This window comes from Oreochromis aureus, linkage group 16 (assembly GCF_013358895.1).
Source record: "Oreochromis aureus strain Israel breed Guangdong linkage group 16, ZZ_aureus, whole genome shotgun sequence".
Classification (NCBI taxonomy): Eukaryota; Metazoa; Chordata; class Actinopteri; order Cichliformes; family Cichlidae; genus Oreochromis; species Oreochromis aureus.
The window spans coordinates 6,533,721-6,550,438 of record NC_052957.1 but is presented as its reverse complement, the minus strand read 5'-3'; the positions used below and the strand labels follow the sequence as shown (position 1 = coordinate 6,550,438).

Here is a 16,718-nt window from a genome sequence, read left to right as displayed (position 1 = left end):
ACAGACACACAAACCCTCACATGCATTTACAGTCTTTTTTTAAATTGTGCTGTCATTAACTTTAACATGCTGACAGAGGCCTTCAGAGTTTGAGATGGAGCTCAGGGTTTTTCTCTGAGGGCTGCACGATGCGACCTTGAGGTGAATTAATTGGGACGCCCACTTCTGGGAAGGCTGTGACATTATGGTAACATGCACCTGAATGCTTCAGACCAGCAAACTGCCAAAACTTCTGCCTTTACAGAGGCGATTACTCTTACAAATGATAAGTTAATAAAGTGTATTTAACAAGCAGCACCTAGTTGCTACTTGTCCTCTGAAGTCCTGTGGAAGCAACTTTAGAAAAGGAAGCATATACTTTCTGTTTCACATGACCGGCTGTACTAGACTGGTTTTTTTGTTGTGTATGATTAAAGGGGGTGGAGGTGGAGCTCTATCACCTCTGCTTGCCTTTTTGTATTCACTGTACAGCACAGTAAGAGGGTATTGAGATAAGACACAAAAATATAACTCTTGCAGTATCCAAAGCTGGTTTGCAGGAGACTGAAAGTCGTGTTGATCAGATCTCACATCTGTTTTGCTCGTCACACAAATGTGTTTTAAATTAAAAGCATTCTTTTGATTCAGTAACTAGAAACAGTCATCGATTTCACTTTGACACTATAGTCAGGCTTGCTTAAAAGCAGACATCTCACTGTTACTGAGCAGAAAAGTGTGAGCTTAGTTATTTTTCTATTTATGGTCCTTTTTGGCTTCTCGTCTTTGTTGATCCCTAAGAGCTGGGCTGGAAGGGTTAAACATTCAGCAAGACGTGGCCCCTCCCTTTTCGGCTAGTCCTTCTGCATGCAATAGGAGCTCGCTGTATTTTCTATTCTCCCCTCATAATGGCTGCATGGCTGTCCAGTAGACTGGTGAAGAGAAAATGCAGCTCACTGCTGCCATGCCCCATCTCCCTGGCCCCAGTCTGCTCCAGAGGGGTGGCAAGGGTCTCCCCTGCCTCAGGGGCCCTCTCCACCATCCAGGAAAAGCCTCGGACAGTGGAAGATCTCCCACATGTCAGCTTCTTGGAGTTTCTTTGCAGAGTGGTGTTTCAGGGTTTCTACAAACGAATGCATGAGCTTCAGGTAGGCTGCAGTGCATGATCTTTATTATGTTCGCTCACAGTGATATGTGCTTGTTTCAGTTCGAGTCCAAACATGTTTTCTGTTTTCCACCTGATGCATTTCAGAAACCCTGGTGACAAATTTGATAATCTGAGAGCTCATGGGTTTACAAGTGACTGCATTTTCCTCCAGTGATAATACATAATAGAAAATGTTGGGCTGGTTGTATGACTTTGTTTCCATAGTTACTTTCAGACAGTATCAGCTTGTCTCACAGCTAACTGACACAGAGTCTTGGGCTGTTTTCCTTCTCTGAGGAATCACATGCAGCCACTCCAGCACACACTAACCTCTGGCATCTGATTACTGACTGATTAAATATAATGTCTGCTTTTTAAATTACACATTGCAAAATCCCCAAATGTCTTTATCTTTATTCTATAAGAATGCACCTCTACCTTTATCACTTTTCCACCGTCAGATCTATGAGAAGCAGCTATATGGGCCCATTTACAGAGACGGACTCAGATCAATATCCTTGAGCACCCCAGAGCTTTTGGCCGAGCTGCTGAGGAAGGATGAGAAGTTCCCTTGCAGAGGAGACATGAGTGTATGGAGGGAATATCGTGACATGAGAGGATTTGGCTATGGACCTTTTACAGAGTAAGACTACCAAACTTGTCCTTAATGTAAATATGTAAGAAAAATTGTGTATGTTTCTGTTCTGTGTCTTGTGTACTGTTTGTTTGTATATGTGTCTTTTTGGCTGCTGTTACAACCAAATTTCCCCTTGTGGGACAATTAAAGGATTATTCTATTCTATTCTATTCTATTCTATTCTATTCTATTCTATTCTATTCAAACAGTGTAGTAATGCTGCCCCACCAAAAAATAAATAATCTCATTGTGATTGCTTAAATTCTAATACGTAACAGATTTCCAGGGAAAGAGTTTTATTATGAGTGGAAGGGATTGTTTTTGACCTATTTGGGTTTAATAGATTCCTCTCAGGCTGGTATATTCCATAAAGATAAGAAATCTGAAAAATGTTAAGGCTCCACAAGTTTTATGAACCAGTGACAATATAAGGGGATCAATGTTTAATTTTAGCTCTGTCAAGCTCAGTGCAGTAGCAGCAGTAAACCTATTTATGTTGCAAAAATAAAAAGAAAATTTATAATGCAGATGGTGGTCATTCCCTTACCATCTGCAAAGGCTCAGTTTGAGAACCACCATGTTAGGCAATCAAATGAAACTAAAAGGCTGGGCAGATTTTAAACTGTGTTGTTTATCTGAAGACAGTGGGCTCCACACCAAATATCTGTCATATTATTATGAAAAGCTGGAAATTATAAGAAAGTTTGAGGATTTTGAGGAAAACACCAGAAGTAATATTCTGGTGTTTTTCTAGGTCAACAGTCAGAGCCACAGTTTAATCAACTCATCACAGGCTTGTTGAAGATATTTGATGCAGGGAACACTAATAGCAATGTGATGTCAGGAAATACTGCATCAGAACAATGCACTAATGTCAAAAAATATTAAATGATTAAATTTGGCATCAGTGATATCAGTCAGTAAATATCAGTAAATAATCAAAGTAGTCAATGACGGTCAGGTCTGTCTGTTCTGCTGCACTTTAAACACAAAAGGTTAATCTGTTAACAAGACAAACTGGTTTAAAATAGTGCTCAAAATGAAGGACGCACTCTCTCAATGTTTCTATGCATTTTATATACGTGTGTGTGTGTGTGTGTGTGTGTGTGTGTGTGTGTGTGTGGGTGTGTGTGTGTGTGTGTGTGTAAGCATAGTAGCAAACAAACTGCAGACCACAGCCAGCTTAGATAATTGTGTGAGCTCTTTAGTTTACTGGCTAAAAACTGGTTGAATGGAAAAATTTAGCAGAAAATCAGCCATAATGGATGCATAAGTGTATCATAGTTCAGACTCTTTGTTGTGTTTGCGTTTAGATTTATTTATTTCAGTGCAAACATGTTTCTGTTCCAACAGGGATGGAGAGAGGTGGTACAAGCTGAGGGTGGTGCTTAACAAGCGGATGCTGCATCCGAAGGACTCGGCCCAGTATTCCGGGATTATCAATGATGTGGTTAAAGACTTCACCAAGAAGATGCGCAGTCTGCGCCAATGCAGCCCAACGGGAGACTTTGTGACCAACATTGCCAATGAGCTTTATCTGTTTTCACTAGAAGGTAGCCTGAAGGTTAAAACTGCAAATGCTGAATGCTGGAGTAAATAACACATTAGTTTAATGAATTAAATAAAAAAATATTAATTTCAAACTGAAGTTCAAAGGAAGCTAAAAGTTAAGAAAAAAATTTGTTGCTAGATTCATTGCCTTTTCTTTTTCTTATCCATTCAGGAATTGCCTCCATATTGTTTGAGACAAGGCTTGGTTGCCTGGAAGAGGAAATTCCTGGTGGTACACAAGATTTCATCAATTCCATAGCCCAGATGCTCTCCTACAACATGATTGTGTTTATTCTTCCCAAGTGGAGCCGGAATCTGCTGCCCTACTGGGGACGTTACATTGCTGGCTGGGAGGGCATCTTCAGCTTTGGTGAGCAGTTTGAACCTCTCAGTCCTGATATTTTAGTTAAGTTTTAGAGTGTTAGGAAACAATAAACAGTATTATAAAAAGAAAAAAATTAATCTGTGGGGTTTTTTTTGCACCAACTTCCCGTATGGAGCCACGGCATTATTCTCTATCAGCTGGTATTTATATAGTGCTTTTCTGATCTTATTGAGGATTCAGAATCCTTTTACAGTTCAAACTACATGTGCACCATTCAGCATCTTTTATCTTTTATCCAGAGATGTAGTGCTATGTAGTGTAATGTGGTAAAGTAGCAGAGTGCAGCATTTTGTGTTCTAAACCCCTATTTAGTGTTTGGCATCAAAGTTGCTCCTCCCAGTTTTTAGTAATAGGTTATGTATGTTCAGTTTATGCTTTGGGTGCCCTTTTATTTTTGCCTTCCTCTGTTCCTGTGTCTTCCCTTGTCTTATCTGTGCTTAGTCCTCAGTGTCATGTGTCAAAAAGACGTGTGTAGTAAGTCTAGTCCCAATATTTGTTTTTTGTTTCTATGTAAAGTCCACATATGCGGATCTGTCAACTGTTCAATTCCTGTTTTATTTTGATTGTTTCTTGTCTCATGTGCATTATGTTCAATTCAGCTCAGATTCAGTTCAGCTTTTCTCACCAGGTGTCTCCACTTTGCCCCCTTCCCTCTTGTTTGTCTATATTCCTTGTCATGTTCTCCCTTATACACGTGCTGTGTAACCCTCTGCTTTAATTTTCTTGGTTTAGTTAAAGTTAAATTGATTTCATGTCCTGTCCTCTGCATCCTGCACTTTGGGTCCAAAACTGGGCTTCAGTACAGAGACACATGGCAAATGGCAGCAACAAAACGGACCATGTTTTCTACTGTGCAGCATGTCCTCTTCTTTTAGCAACAGTCAACAACAACAGGAGACCAGCTGCTGGACTTTTGCCAGAGGAACTTTTTGTGATGGTCTGAAAGTTTTCAGTTGGTGAAAGGTCTAAACCGCAGGCAGGCCGGTTCAGCATCTGGACTCGTCTAGTAAAAAGCCATGCTGTTGGAATAGATGCAGTATGCAGTTTAACATTATCCTGATGAAATATGCAATGTGATACCTTTCAGCATTTATGGAGCCTTTCCAGACTTTCACGGGTACTGATGCACCATATACCATCTGAGATACAGACTTTTGAACTGAGTGCTGATAACAAGCTGAATGGTTCCTTTCCTCGGTCTGCAGAATAAAAAGGAGGGAGAAGTTAGGTGTGTGGAACAGCAGTTCTCCACAGAGGGCTTTTTTCGCCCGCACAAGCACTGCCTGGCACTGCTCCGTCCACCGGACCAGATCCAGGGAGGGGGGGGCTGGTCAGGTCAGCAAAGCCGGGCACGAACTAGCGGTAGTAACCAGCCAGCCCCAAGAACCACCTCACCTCTTTTTTGGTCTTGGGACGCAGACAGGATGCGATGGCTGCTGTTTTGTCCAACTGTGGACGCACCTCCCCGCCCCCCAAGTAGTACTCCAGATACTGTACCTCCCTCCGTCCAACCGCACACTTCTTCGGGTTGGCTGTGAGCCCCGCCCATCTCAGGGACTCCAGGACCATGGCCACCCACTGCATATGCTACGCCTAGGCGTCACTATGGATGATGACATCATCCAGTAAGTGGCAGTGTATGGAGTGTGCGGATGCAGCACCTGGTCCATGAGACGTTGGAAAATGGCCGGGGCTCCGAACAAGCCAAACGGAAGTGTGACAAATTGGTACAAACCGTACGGAGTAGAGAAGGCCATTTTTGCCTTGGACTCCGCAGACAAGGGAATCTGCCAGTAGCTCTTGGTCAAATCCAGCATCGTGAAAAATCGAGCAGTACCTAATCGGTCCAGCAGCTCGGGGCATGGGATTAGAATCAAACTGTGACACCTCATTCACCTTGTGATTGTCCACACAGAACCGTATAGACCCATCTTTCTTCACTACAAAAACTGTAAGGGCTACACCAAGCGCAGTGTGACTTTTCTATTATTCCCAGCCTTAACATTTCCGCCAATTTCTTTTTGCACAATTTGTCTTTTGCACTCTGGTAACCTGTAGGACAATGAACGCACCATCATGCCAGGCTGCGTTTCAAACTGATGCACCATGAGATTTGTTCAGCCGAATAAGGGGGAGAACACATCTGCAAAATGTTGTTGCAATGCAGCAACATCTGCTCAGGGCCTGTGTGAGATGGTCCTTACAATGGAGGGAGGTGGGACTCATGTCTCTCCCTAACAGGGCTCACCAGAGAAGCGGTTTCAGCCTCTCTGAAACCGCTGACTGATGACCTGAAACAGCTCCTGTGCCACACTCTTTGCAGAAATGGTGCGCAGCAACACTGCTTCTGGATATTGCATTGCATAATCTTCTAGAACTAATACAAAGCGATAGCCGTGTGCACACCGGTGAAATGTCCCAATGAGGTCCATGCCGATGCACTCAAACAGGACCTCCATTAATGGTAGTGGGCCCAAAGGCTGGGCAATGGCTGGCTGGTTAACCAGCTGACACTCTGGGACTCACACCACCGGCGCACATCTGCCCGGCGGTCATACCCCATGTGACCGGCCATTGGGTTGTAATGAGCCACCTGGAAAATCATTTTCCAATGGATTTTAGGCACCAACAACTGAGTGTTTTCCTCCTGTTTGTGAGTGTCATGGCTCACTCGATACAATCTGTCACTAATCAATACAAAATGGGGAAATGTCAGCCTTATGGCGAACTGATTTGATCTGACCATCAATTTTCTTCAACTGGTCGAAGGCTGAGCGTAGGATGTCATCACGAGACTACTCCAGTGGAAAATCTTCCATGGAGTGAATTACCAGGCTGGTGGGGTCTCCTGAGAAGGCCCCGACGGCTCCTCCTCCTCGCTGGAGCCAGTGTTAGATGACCCACCATCACCGCTGAGCGCTGCACAGACCCCGCATGTCCCTATCAGCCACGAACGAATTCCGACACACTGTCCCATTAACCTACTGAACCCGGGTCAATACTGTCAAGGTACAGAATGGACTCAAGCACAGACCAACATTCATTTTCCAAAAGATTTTGAAGATTTTGTTTGTTTGCAACAAACAGCACGTGCTATATATACAAAATGCAGGGGTCCAGGGCTACGGGGATCCGTGGGGAAGGAAGGGGAAAAGTCGACACACACACAAAGCTCCTCTTCAATCTCTCCACACTCCTCTTCAGTCACATATGCTTTTGCTCCACTCACGCTTTGCCACTCAGTCGCTCTCAGATGATTCAAAGAGGAAATGGGGACACGTCCAGGGGAATCTATATACAAGACAAACACAATCAGAAATGAGCTAGGTTTTCAGCCAATCAGGGAAGAACAAGATGAGCTCTGAACCATGAAAATCTGTGACATAGAGCCATGAAAAATCTGTCCCCAAAATTAAGGGTTGCGTCTGGCACGAACTAACTCCAGCCCTCAATCTACACGTTTTCCTCTGATATCTAATTTCCATTTGCACTAAGGGATATTTATGAATGTCCCCGTGCACACACTTCACCTCCACCCACTCAGCCTCCAGCAGGGTTTGGTGGACCAGGGTCTGTGTACAGCCCGAGTTGATCAAAGCCTGGCGTATACCCCCTGGGCACCTTACCGGTAAACGGTATGTCTCTCCTGAACCAGGGGAGGGCGTTGGAGGGCTGGCAATACGTAGCACCTGTCCCACCTCCATTAACGGGCAGTCCCAGCGGAGATACCCCGGTTGCCCACACCTCCAGCATTCCTGCCCCAATGCCTATGCAGCCCTCGGTGAGCTGGGCATGGCGTCCATAACGGCCAGGACCTGTGGAGAAAACCCAGATGAAAAATGGTTAGTCGGTGGCCTTCGTGGGGCCGGGACCGGTCGGTCCCTTATTACCAGCCATGGCTGTCCCCATGGGTGTTCCCATCATGCCACCAGGTGGTCCTAGGCCAGCATTTGTAGCTTCAAGGCTCACTGGCCAGTGGCAGCGGACCCAGTCCGCCATCCCGATTGGCAGCCCCTCCACAAACTGCTCCAGCATGACGGTGTTCAGTACCTGCATCTCCTCTGGCGTGGGGGCAGGCTAAGCCACCTGGCCGCAGCGTTGTGCAGCCTGCTAGCGAATGTGAAGGGGCGGTCCTCCGGCCTCAACCATCCCTCCCAGAAGCATCACTGATGATCCTCAGGAGAGAGCCCCAGCCAATTTATCATGGCTATCCTGACATCGGGGAAGGATGCTCTCGCCATCACAGGAAGGCTCAGAGCTGCTCCCTGGGCTTCCCCAGACAGCAGTGGGAGGAGCCAGACAGCCCATTTCTGGCTGGCTACAGCATGCCTCAAAAGTGGGCTGGAACACCTCCAGGAAGGCTTGGGGATCGTTGTCGCCTGCTGTCCCCTGAATGGAGCTCAGTTGTGAGGAAAGGAAAACCTCAAGCCACAGAAACCACTCCAGTGGTAGGATACTGAGCACTGGTTTTCAACATGTAAAGCACAAGAAAATGGGAATAATTGGTATCAGCACGAATGATAAGATACCTGCGGTTAAAAGCAAGCTTGTGGGTGTGTTTGCAGCATGATTTTGTCCTGATCATGATGCTGAACTCTCCACTCCTATCTGACTGAGACGCTGGGTAAGTCAGTGACATGTCGAAAAGTCGACTCAGCCCATAAAATATTTGGATCGTTTCATGTTACTGCTGAATGTGATGGCATAAAGGATATGCATGATCCGCTGCTTTGGCCAGCAGGGATTTATGTTCATCGCTATTTTGAGGCTTGCAGGCCTAAGGAGAGCAGAGTCAGCAGGGTCACTGGCATCACAGGATTGGTGTGCAGTGACTGCACCCTGAGTCAAACACTGGTGATTCTGAAGCAGCACAGGGCGGCAGCTTTCAGTGGGTGCCCATGACATCGAGATAAATGAGCATTAATATTGTCTCCTTTAATGCCCAAGGATTACCTGACCAATCAAGCTGTTTAACTGTGGATAAACTTTTGGCATTCAGTGATATGTTGTGTTCAAACAACCTTTTTAACCCAAGCAAGGTCTGGAAAATCTGAACTGTTTGCGCAAGGACTTTCATGGAGTTGGTGAATCCACGACCGATCTGAGCTCTAGGGTTGTTCTTCGGAGAATGTCGCTATACTCTGGCACAAGAAGTATGATCAGTTAATGTTGTCAGACTGAAGGCTGATTGGGCTATAGAAATTGAGATCATTGGCAGAGATAGAAAGTTTACCATTCTTAATGTATATATGTCCGTTCAGTGTCCCTAGAATGAGGTTGAGTAGACATCTCTACCAGCTAATATTGATGGTGCTAGTGCCGCAGAGACAATTACTCGAATGTGGCAGACACATTACTGTGATCTATTTAATTGTGTGAAAAGTTCCATTTTTGCAGTGGGTGAAATTGACAATAAGGGAGATGTTGTAGTGTCATCAAGAGAAATTTATGACGCAAGTAGAAATTTAAAGGTAGTAAGGCGTGTGGGATGGATAAAATATCTGCTGACACAGAGGTTTCCAAATCTTTGGTAAGAATATTGTCCTTCTGGTATGCCCTTTAGTCCATGCACATAAAATGGGGTAACTGATTTTGTGTCTTGTTCACACCCCATAAAATGCGACATCAAACGCGCTTAGTGTGGGGAATAAAGGGATGCAGAGCAGCTCTGGAAGGCAAACAATATTGTTTCTGTCTCCTCCTCTGTTTAATGTTTATATGGATGATTTATCAAAGCTGTTGCGTAGTTGGCAATACCACAGTTAATCACTTGATGTATGCAGATGATTTGGTGATTGGCGTCTGTCTTTTTTAAAGACGGATTTAATGCGACCCCCTATAGTGCTGGCCTTGACCAACTATTGAGGGTCTGCTCTCAAATATGGTCTAGAGCAGGGGTAGGCAACACCAGGCCTCGAGTGCCAGTGTCCTGCAGGTTTTAGGTATCACCCTGGGTCAACACACCTGAATCAAATGATTAGTTTATTACCAGGCCTCTGGAGAACTTCAAGACATGTTGAGTAGGTAATTTAGCAATTTGAATCAGCTGTGTTGGATCAAGGACACATCTAAAACCTGCAGGACACCGGCACTCGAGGCCTGGAGTTGCCTACCCCTGGTCTAGAGTTTCATATTCTATATAATGCCAAGAAGAGTAAAGTTTTTATTGCCAGAAATAGAGAGCACAAGGATTTGGTTATTTCTGAATTTTCTCTGTCAGGCTGCATTCTTAAAGTGTGTACTGCAGTTAAATATTTAGATCACTACATATCTGATGATTTGTCTGATGATGTGGACATCATCCACATCATCATCCACATCCACAAACTTTTTGAAATTTTAATGATCGGAAGACAGAAGCGATTTTATTTGGCCCAAATCGTTTTTCTCACACTCCAGATGTTGATCTTGCAGCTTTGACTTCCCAACTGAAGAGTCACAAATCTCAGAGTAAAAATTGATTCTGCACTTACCTTTGATGACCACGTAAACGGGGTGGTAAAATCAGCATTCTATCACCTCAGACGTTTAACGAAGGTTAAGCCCTTTCTTTCCAAGCGTGACTTGGAAAGTGTTATTCATGCCTTTATTACTTCACGTTTAGATTATTGTAATTCTCTTTTAATAGGGGTTGGGCAGGGCACTTTGTCACGCTTGCAACTAGTGCAAAATGCTGCGGCACGATTTTTAACTGGGAGAAGGAAATTTGATCGCATCACTCCGATCTTGGCCTCTCTACACTGGCTTCCAATTGAATTTAGAATCCGTTTTAAAGTCCTTTTATTGGTTTTTAAATCTCTAAATGGTCTGGCACCTGTTTATTTGTCTGACTTGTTGAAGCCCCATGTCCCCACTCGTTCCCTTCGGTCAGCTGAGCTGTTGCTGCTTTCGATCCCAAAGTCACAGCTGAAACTTAGAGGAGACCGAGCGTTCTCTGTTGCAGCGCCGATGCTTTGGAATAACCTTCCTCTCCACATTAGACTGGCTACATCAGTGCCAGTTTTTAAGTCTTTATTAAAAACCTATTTTTGTTCCCTGGCTTTTAACTCTGTGGGTAACTGACTTTTTTTTTTTATTATTAATTTTATTGCTATGTCTGGTTTCTATTACTATATGAATATTTGTATTGTACAGCACTTTGGTCTACCAGGTGTGTTTTTAAAGTGCTATATAAATAAATGATGATGATGATGATGATCTATAGACAATGCAGCTTAATACATGCACAAGCTAATATGTTGAGTTGCAAATTTGGTATGTGCACTATTCCAGTGAGCTTTGGACTCTTTAAAGCCTCCTACACTCCAATGTACACTGCTCATTTGTGGAAGAGCTACAGACAGTATGAGAAATCTCATCGTAGCATATAACAATGGAATGAGATGCCGAGGTGGAGAAGCGCAAGCCGAATGTTTGTTAGTGTAGGACTACCTAGTTGTCATGCTATATTTTGTAATCTGATGTAGAGTTGTAGGTGTAGGGTGAAGGACTGTAAACAGTATAACTGTATCTCTGACTGACCCTGCACTAAGTTCAGTTAGGTTTTATTCAAAATTATGGAACAATAGACATTTTAGCCTTTATATAATTGTGTAACGCTATAGAATTAATTATTAATTATTTTTTTTTAATAACTTTTTTTATGGGCCCATGTGTGTCTTTAATAAAGTGAAACAAACAAACAGATCGGTTTTCCACTTTGCCTCTATTTTAAATGAGCTTTGTCCCAAAGTGGATGGCAGCATTTCTAGATTATGGTCTTTTGTTGCAGATTGGTGAATAATCTATCTTAACCTCTGAGAAACACTGCCTCTATAAGATGCTCTTTTTTTATATCCAGTTATGGATATAGAAGATATAAAAGTACCAATTATGGTACTGATGGTACTGAACTGTTGCCAGTTTGGTGCAACTGTCACTACGTTTTAAAGATATGTCGTTTCCATCAAATTGAACCCAAGCTAATATGTTTCATGAAATAATAAAATGTCTCAGTTGATACAGTATATTTCATCCTATGTCCTGTTGCTAGTTAAATATGGGTTTATGAGTAAATGACTGCATTCTGTTTTGACTGATATTTTACAGTGTCCCAACTATATATTTTTTTACACCATTTTTATGCACCTGTTCCAGCCAAAACATTGATTGACAAGAAGTTGGAGATGATTCAGCAGCGGGTTGACAACAAGCAGGATGTGGAGGGTGAATACCTGACATACCTACTCTCAAACACGCAGATGAGCACTAAAGATGTGTATGGCAGCGTCACTGAGCTCCTTTTAGCTGGAGTGGACACGGTAAATGGAATACCAATACTAGTAATAAAAAAAATCACATGTAAAAAGGCACTCTGCACGGCTCTAATCATCAAAGCTCGCCACTCAGTGTATTCACTTTTCTTTTGCATGTACATGTATGCAAGGCTCAGCATATATTTCTTCAAAAGTTTACTTTCACTTTTTTTTTTTTACTCCCAAGACCTCCAACACACTCACGTGGGCTTTGCACGAGCTGTCCAAGAACCCTGATATCCAGGAAAGACTCCATAAAGAAGTGTCCACTATGGTACCATTAGACCGGATCCCCACCGCTGCCGACGTCACTGGCATGCCGTATTTAAAGGCAGTTATCAAAGAGACGCTGAGGTGAGACTGCTGCGGTTTAGCTTTAACTGAAGCGATTAATGCAGTAAACAAACATGTTTTTAATAGATAGTTTCCAGATATTTGTAACAGCCAAACTGAAAATCTTTGAAAGTGAAAATAAGCTTCTAGTTTCCTAAAGTTTGTCTATATAGCAGCCAAAATGGGTTTTATTTGAACTCATAGCTCTTAACAGGTTAATACTTAATTCATCAGTTTTCAAAAATCAATATTCTTATTCACCTGCATAAGAAGAAGCCAGACTACGAACCAGCCTAAAGTAACATGCAAATAAAAAATAACTTGTCTTGCAGGATGTATCCTGTTGTTTCTATGAATGCGAGGATCATTGCAGAAAAGAATCTTTCTATTGGTGGATATGAGTTTCCAAAAAAAGTAGGTCTGCTTTTAACCATTGTTAGATTGTTTGTGAGTGCTTTTTGTATTAACTTAATAAGACATATTTAATGATGCCAGGATATAAAAAGGCTATTGCGTAATAAGTGAGGATCAGTATTCCACATTGTGTTGACTTCCAGTTGTTGATTGCTCTACAGACGTCGTTCACCTTTTGTCACTATGCCATCAGCCATGATGAGGACACATTCCCCGACTCATTCACATTTAAGCCAGAGCGATGGCTCCGAGATGGCCGTGAGAGGCCAAACCCCTTCGGCTCCATCCCGTTTGGCTTTGGAGTTAGAGGCTGTGTCGGTCGCAGGATTGCTGAGCTTGAGATGTATCTGCTTCTGTTTCAAGTAAGTGACAAGAAAGAGAAAAAACTGCTGAACATCCCAGGGAAACTCCTGGACTTTTTAAATGTGACCCAGGTGTGTCCAACAATCAGTGCGGGGGTTGGGAGGGATTCATGGGAAGTGGGAAAAAATCTGACATAAAGACCAAACAAAAGCAAATTCAGTGTCCTGTAATGGGCAGAGGTTCACCAGTCTCCGAAAACTATGTGTAAAAGTTGTGGAATAATTTCAGAATAACGTCCCTGAACATGAAATTGTGAAGACTTCATTAAAATGTTGAGGGAATCTGGGGAAATTTGTTTGTGCAGGGAACCAGGCTGACAGTCAATATTGGATACATGTGATCTTTGGGCCCTTAGGCAACACTGCATTAAAAACAGGTATAATAGAAATCACTGCATGGGCTCATGTGATCATGATCTAGAAATGCTGCCATCTTCTCTGGGCCAAAGCTCATTCAAAACATTATCAGATGAATCGAAACCTGAAATAATTTTCGAAAACATTTTCACCACCATTTTCTCCAGACTAAATGAGAGGGAGTGTTCAGCTTTTATTAGCACTTAGCTCAGAAGGTGGAGTCTTTGATGGAATATTTGGGCATCAGTGCCTACGGAAATCTGGAAAGGCTTCATTAATGCTGAAGGGTATATACGTGTCTTATGCATCTCTGTTGTTTGTGATTGTGTGAGATAATACATTTGTCTATATTCAAATCAATTGTCACCCATATTTAAGAGAACTCACTAACTCTATTTTTTTTTTTCACAGCTTATCAGGCAGTTTGAAATCAAACCCGACCCCACACTGGGAGAGCTGAAATCCATCAACCGCACAGTTCTGATACCAGACAAACAACTAAATTTGCACTTTGTGGACAGAAGATAAGAAAAGACAGCAGACTGAGTGATGGTGGTTTGTATTAAGTCAGTGAGACGGGAGCAGTGGATTTTAAACCTTTGTAATCACAAATTCAAATGCTTAAACTCAACCAATTTTAAATGTTGTATCATCAAAGTAATGCTATAAGAGTTCAACTTAACACTGTTCCACTATGTATGTACTGCAGCAGTCAGCTTATAGTTCTGTATATCCATCCTCTCATACTCTTTTAGTGTACTTAGTATAGCTAATTTTCAACAATTGTCCCTTGTTGGGCTTACATTCACAATACACAGAGTTAAAACATACATTTTCATGAAACCAAAATACGCCATGAATACAACTACAATTAACAGACAATGTAAAAACAAACAAACAAACCCCACACAAAAAAAGATTAATTAAAATCACTACAGCTCTGATTTCCCTTTAACTAACATTTAAACCTTCAATGTAAAGGAACTAATATCTGTAATCAGTTTGATATCAGTTGGAAGTGTGTTCCACAGATGGCAAGCCTTTATGGAAAATGCTGATTGTAAGACACTCTGGGACCAGCCTATTTATACAGTTGAAGGCTAATTTAAGAAAACACAAATGATTGAAGCTCCTAAACTAAGTCAATTATATTTCTTTAAAATGTGACAATGATTCCACCGAACAGATTTTTATCCATTATTTTCAAAGATTGATTATATAAGGATGCTGAACTGTAGATGGTGCTGCTTGAGTCCAAACTGTCATAAAATGTGAAAAATGAGAGAATATTGTGGAATGCATAGATAACTGAGGTGCTGAAGTGGGTATGTTAACTTAAAACAATTCAGATTAACCTTAACCATCTTTGAACTCTTCTTTACATGCTTATCAAATTTGAGATGTGAATCTAAAATTATTCCTAAAAACTTAAAATCTTTAACCCCCTTTATTTCTTCATTCCTTAACTTGATTTGAAAATCATCAGATGAACTTTTTCTAATAGAAAAACACATCTAAACTGTTTTTTAAAAATCAATTCAATACAAGATGATTATTGTATATATTATAATGCAATGTATGACAGGTTTTATCCACCCGTGCAGTTTATTTAGTTTATTCAGTTATTGTCCTTGTCAGGGTTGAGCTGGGGAATGGGGAACTGGAGGCTATCCCAGCTACCACAGGGTGGGAGGAAGGGTACATCCTGGACACATCGCCAGTCTGTTGCAGGGCTAACACAGAGAATCCAACAACCATTCATGCTCACATTCACACCTATGAGCAATTTAGAATCACCAGTCAACTTAACCCCACCAACTGCATGCCATTGGACTGTGGAAGGAAGCTGGAGTACCTGGAGAGAACCCACGCAAACACAGGGAGAACATGCAACTGCACACAGAAAGGACTCCAGCCAGCTGGTAGAGTCGAACTCAGGACCTTTTTTTGCTGTGAGGCAACAGTGATAACTTCATGAAAACCTTTAACTGATTTAACACTTTTTAAAGGAAACTAAATGACTACAACATTTTCTTTGTTAGAAGTTTGGAGAAAAAGGAGCAGCATGTGCTGGAAAGTGGGACAAGACAAAAAGAACAAAGTGAGCATGAGAGAGAGACAGAGAAATAAAAAAAGCTTTTTAATCTCTATATCACCTTGTACCTAAGCCGCATGTCTGAAAGTACTATGAAAGTATGTTATGAAACCCATGGTACACTCAAAAGACTGAATGAGGTCAACTGTTCAGTTTATGTTAATTGTTTATCTTCATTTTACTCCAATTATATATCTTTGTTAAGGTAAAATATGTTTATTTTTATCAGGCTTATATTATATTATTTTGGTGAGTGTATGTGATGTGTTGGTTGTCTCTTTGTTTGTTTGTACGGACATACTGCAAATCAATTTCCCGTTAGGGACAATAAAGTTACCATTGACCACCATTGACCATTGACATTGTTTTTCTGATAAAGTCTATGTAATTGTGTCTGTTATTATCTGCACAGTGTACTAATGTGTTAATTTATATGTTACGTGATCAAGCAAGTGAATTAGGATTGTTATATAAGGAAAGTTTTAAGCCTAATCTTAAAAGTAGAGATAGTGTCTGTCTTCTGAATCCAAACTGGAAGCTGGTTCCATAGCAGAGGGGCCTGAAAACTGAAGGCTCTGCCTCCCATTCTACTTTTAAATACTCTAGGAACAGCAAGTAAGCCTGCAGTGCGAGAGCGAAGTGCTCTAATGGGGTGATATGGTACTATAAGGTAATTAAGGTAAGATGGGGACTGATTATTCAAGAACTTGTGTGTGAGAAGCAGGATTTTAGATTGGATTCTGGATTTAACAGGGAACCAATGAAGAGAAGCCGGTATGGGAGAAATATGTTCTCTCTTCCTAATCGACAGGGATTAGGAAGCATGTTGGATCAGCTGAAGGCTTTTCAGAGAAAGGCTTTATTATTGAGTCGAAAAACATTGAAAATACTGGTTGAGTTGTAGTGTTAAATGGAAGCAATTAATTGGCTTTTTCTAACAGGGAAATCTGAAGGTATAACATTGTCGGCATCAGAATCAGAATCAGAAGACTTTATTTATCCCTAAGGGGCAATTAAAAAACAACCGAGCAGCATACGTTGAAGATAAGGACAATAAGAACAGGCGATAGGAGTGAAATAGTAAATAATAAACAATAAATACACAGAAGATACATTGTTACTGAAGATACAAGAGAAGGTAGGTACACATTATAAAAAGAAAAAAAG

At 41.8% G+C, this 16,718-nt stretch overlaps 1 protein-coding gene across 1 annotated transcript; it reads left to right on the top strand.

The window, feature by feature from the left end:
* The first annotated feature begins 163 nt into the window (after positions 1-163).
* Positions 164-15,905, top strand: LOC116334070 (sterol 26-hydroxylase, mitochondrial). The gene is made up of 9 exons (XM_039599851.1): positions 164-1,124; positions 1,585-1,766; positions 3,114-3,313; positions 3,484-3,681; positions 11,833-11,996; positions 12,178-12,344; positions 12,656-12,737; positions 12,899-13,099; positions 13,868-15,905. The coding sequence occupies exons 1-9, from the start codon at positions 885-887 to the stop codon at positions 13,982-13,984; spliced, it is 1,551 nt and encodes a 516-aa protein (XP_039455785.1). The 5' UTR covers positions 164-884; the 3' UTR covers positions 13,985-15,905.
* The last annotated feature ends 813 nt before the right edge of the window (positions 15,906-16,718 follow it).

Coding starts and splice junctions, on each gene's coding strand:
- LOC116334070 (XM_039599851.1), top strand. CDS start 885: ATGGCTGCATGGCTGTCCAGTAGACTGGTGAAGAGAAAATGCAGCTCA. Junction 3,682..11,832: donor GGAGGGCATCTTCAGCTTTG/GTGAGCAGTTTG, acceptor CACCTGTTCCAG/CCAAAACATTGATTGACAAG. Junction 13,100..13,867: donor TGTATCTGCTTCTGTTTCAA/GTAAGTGACAAG, acceptor TTTTTTTCACAG/CTTATCAGGCAGTTTGAAAT.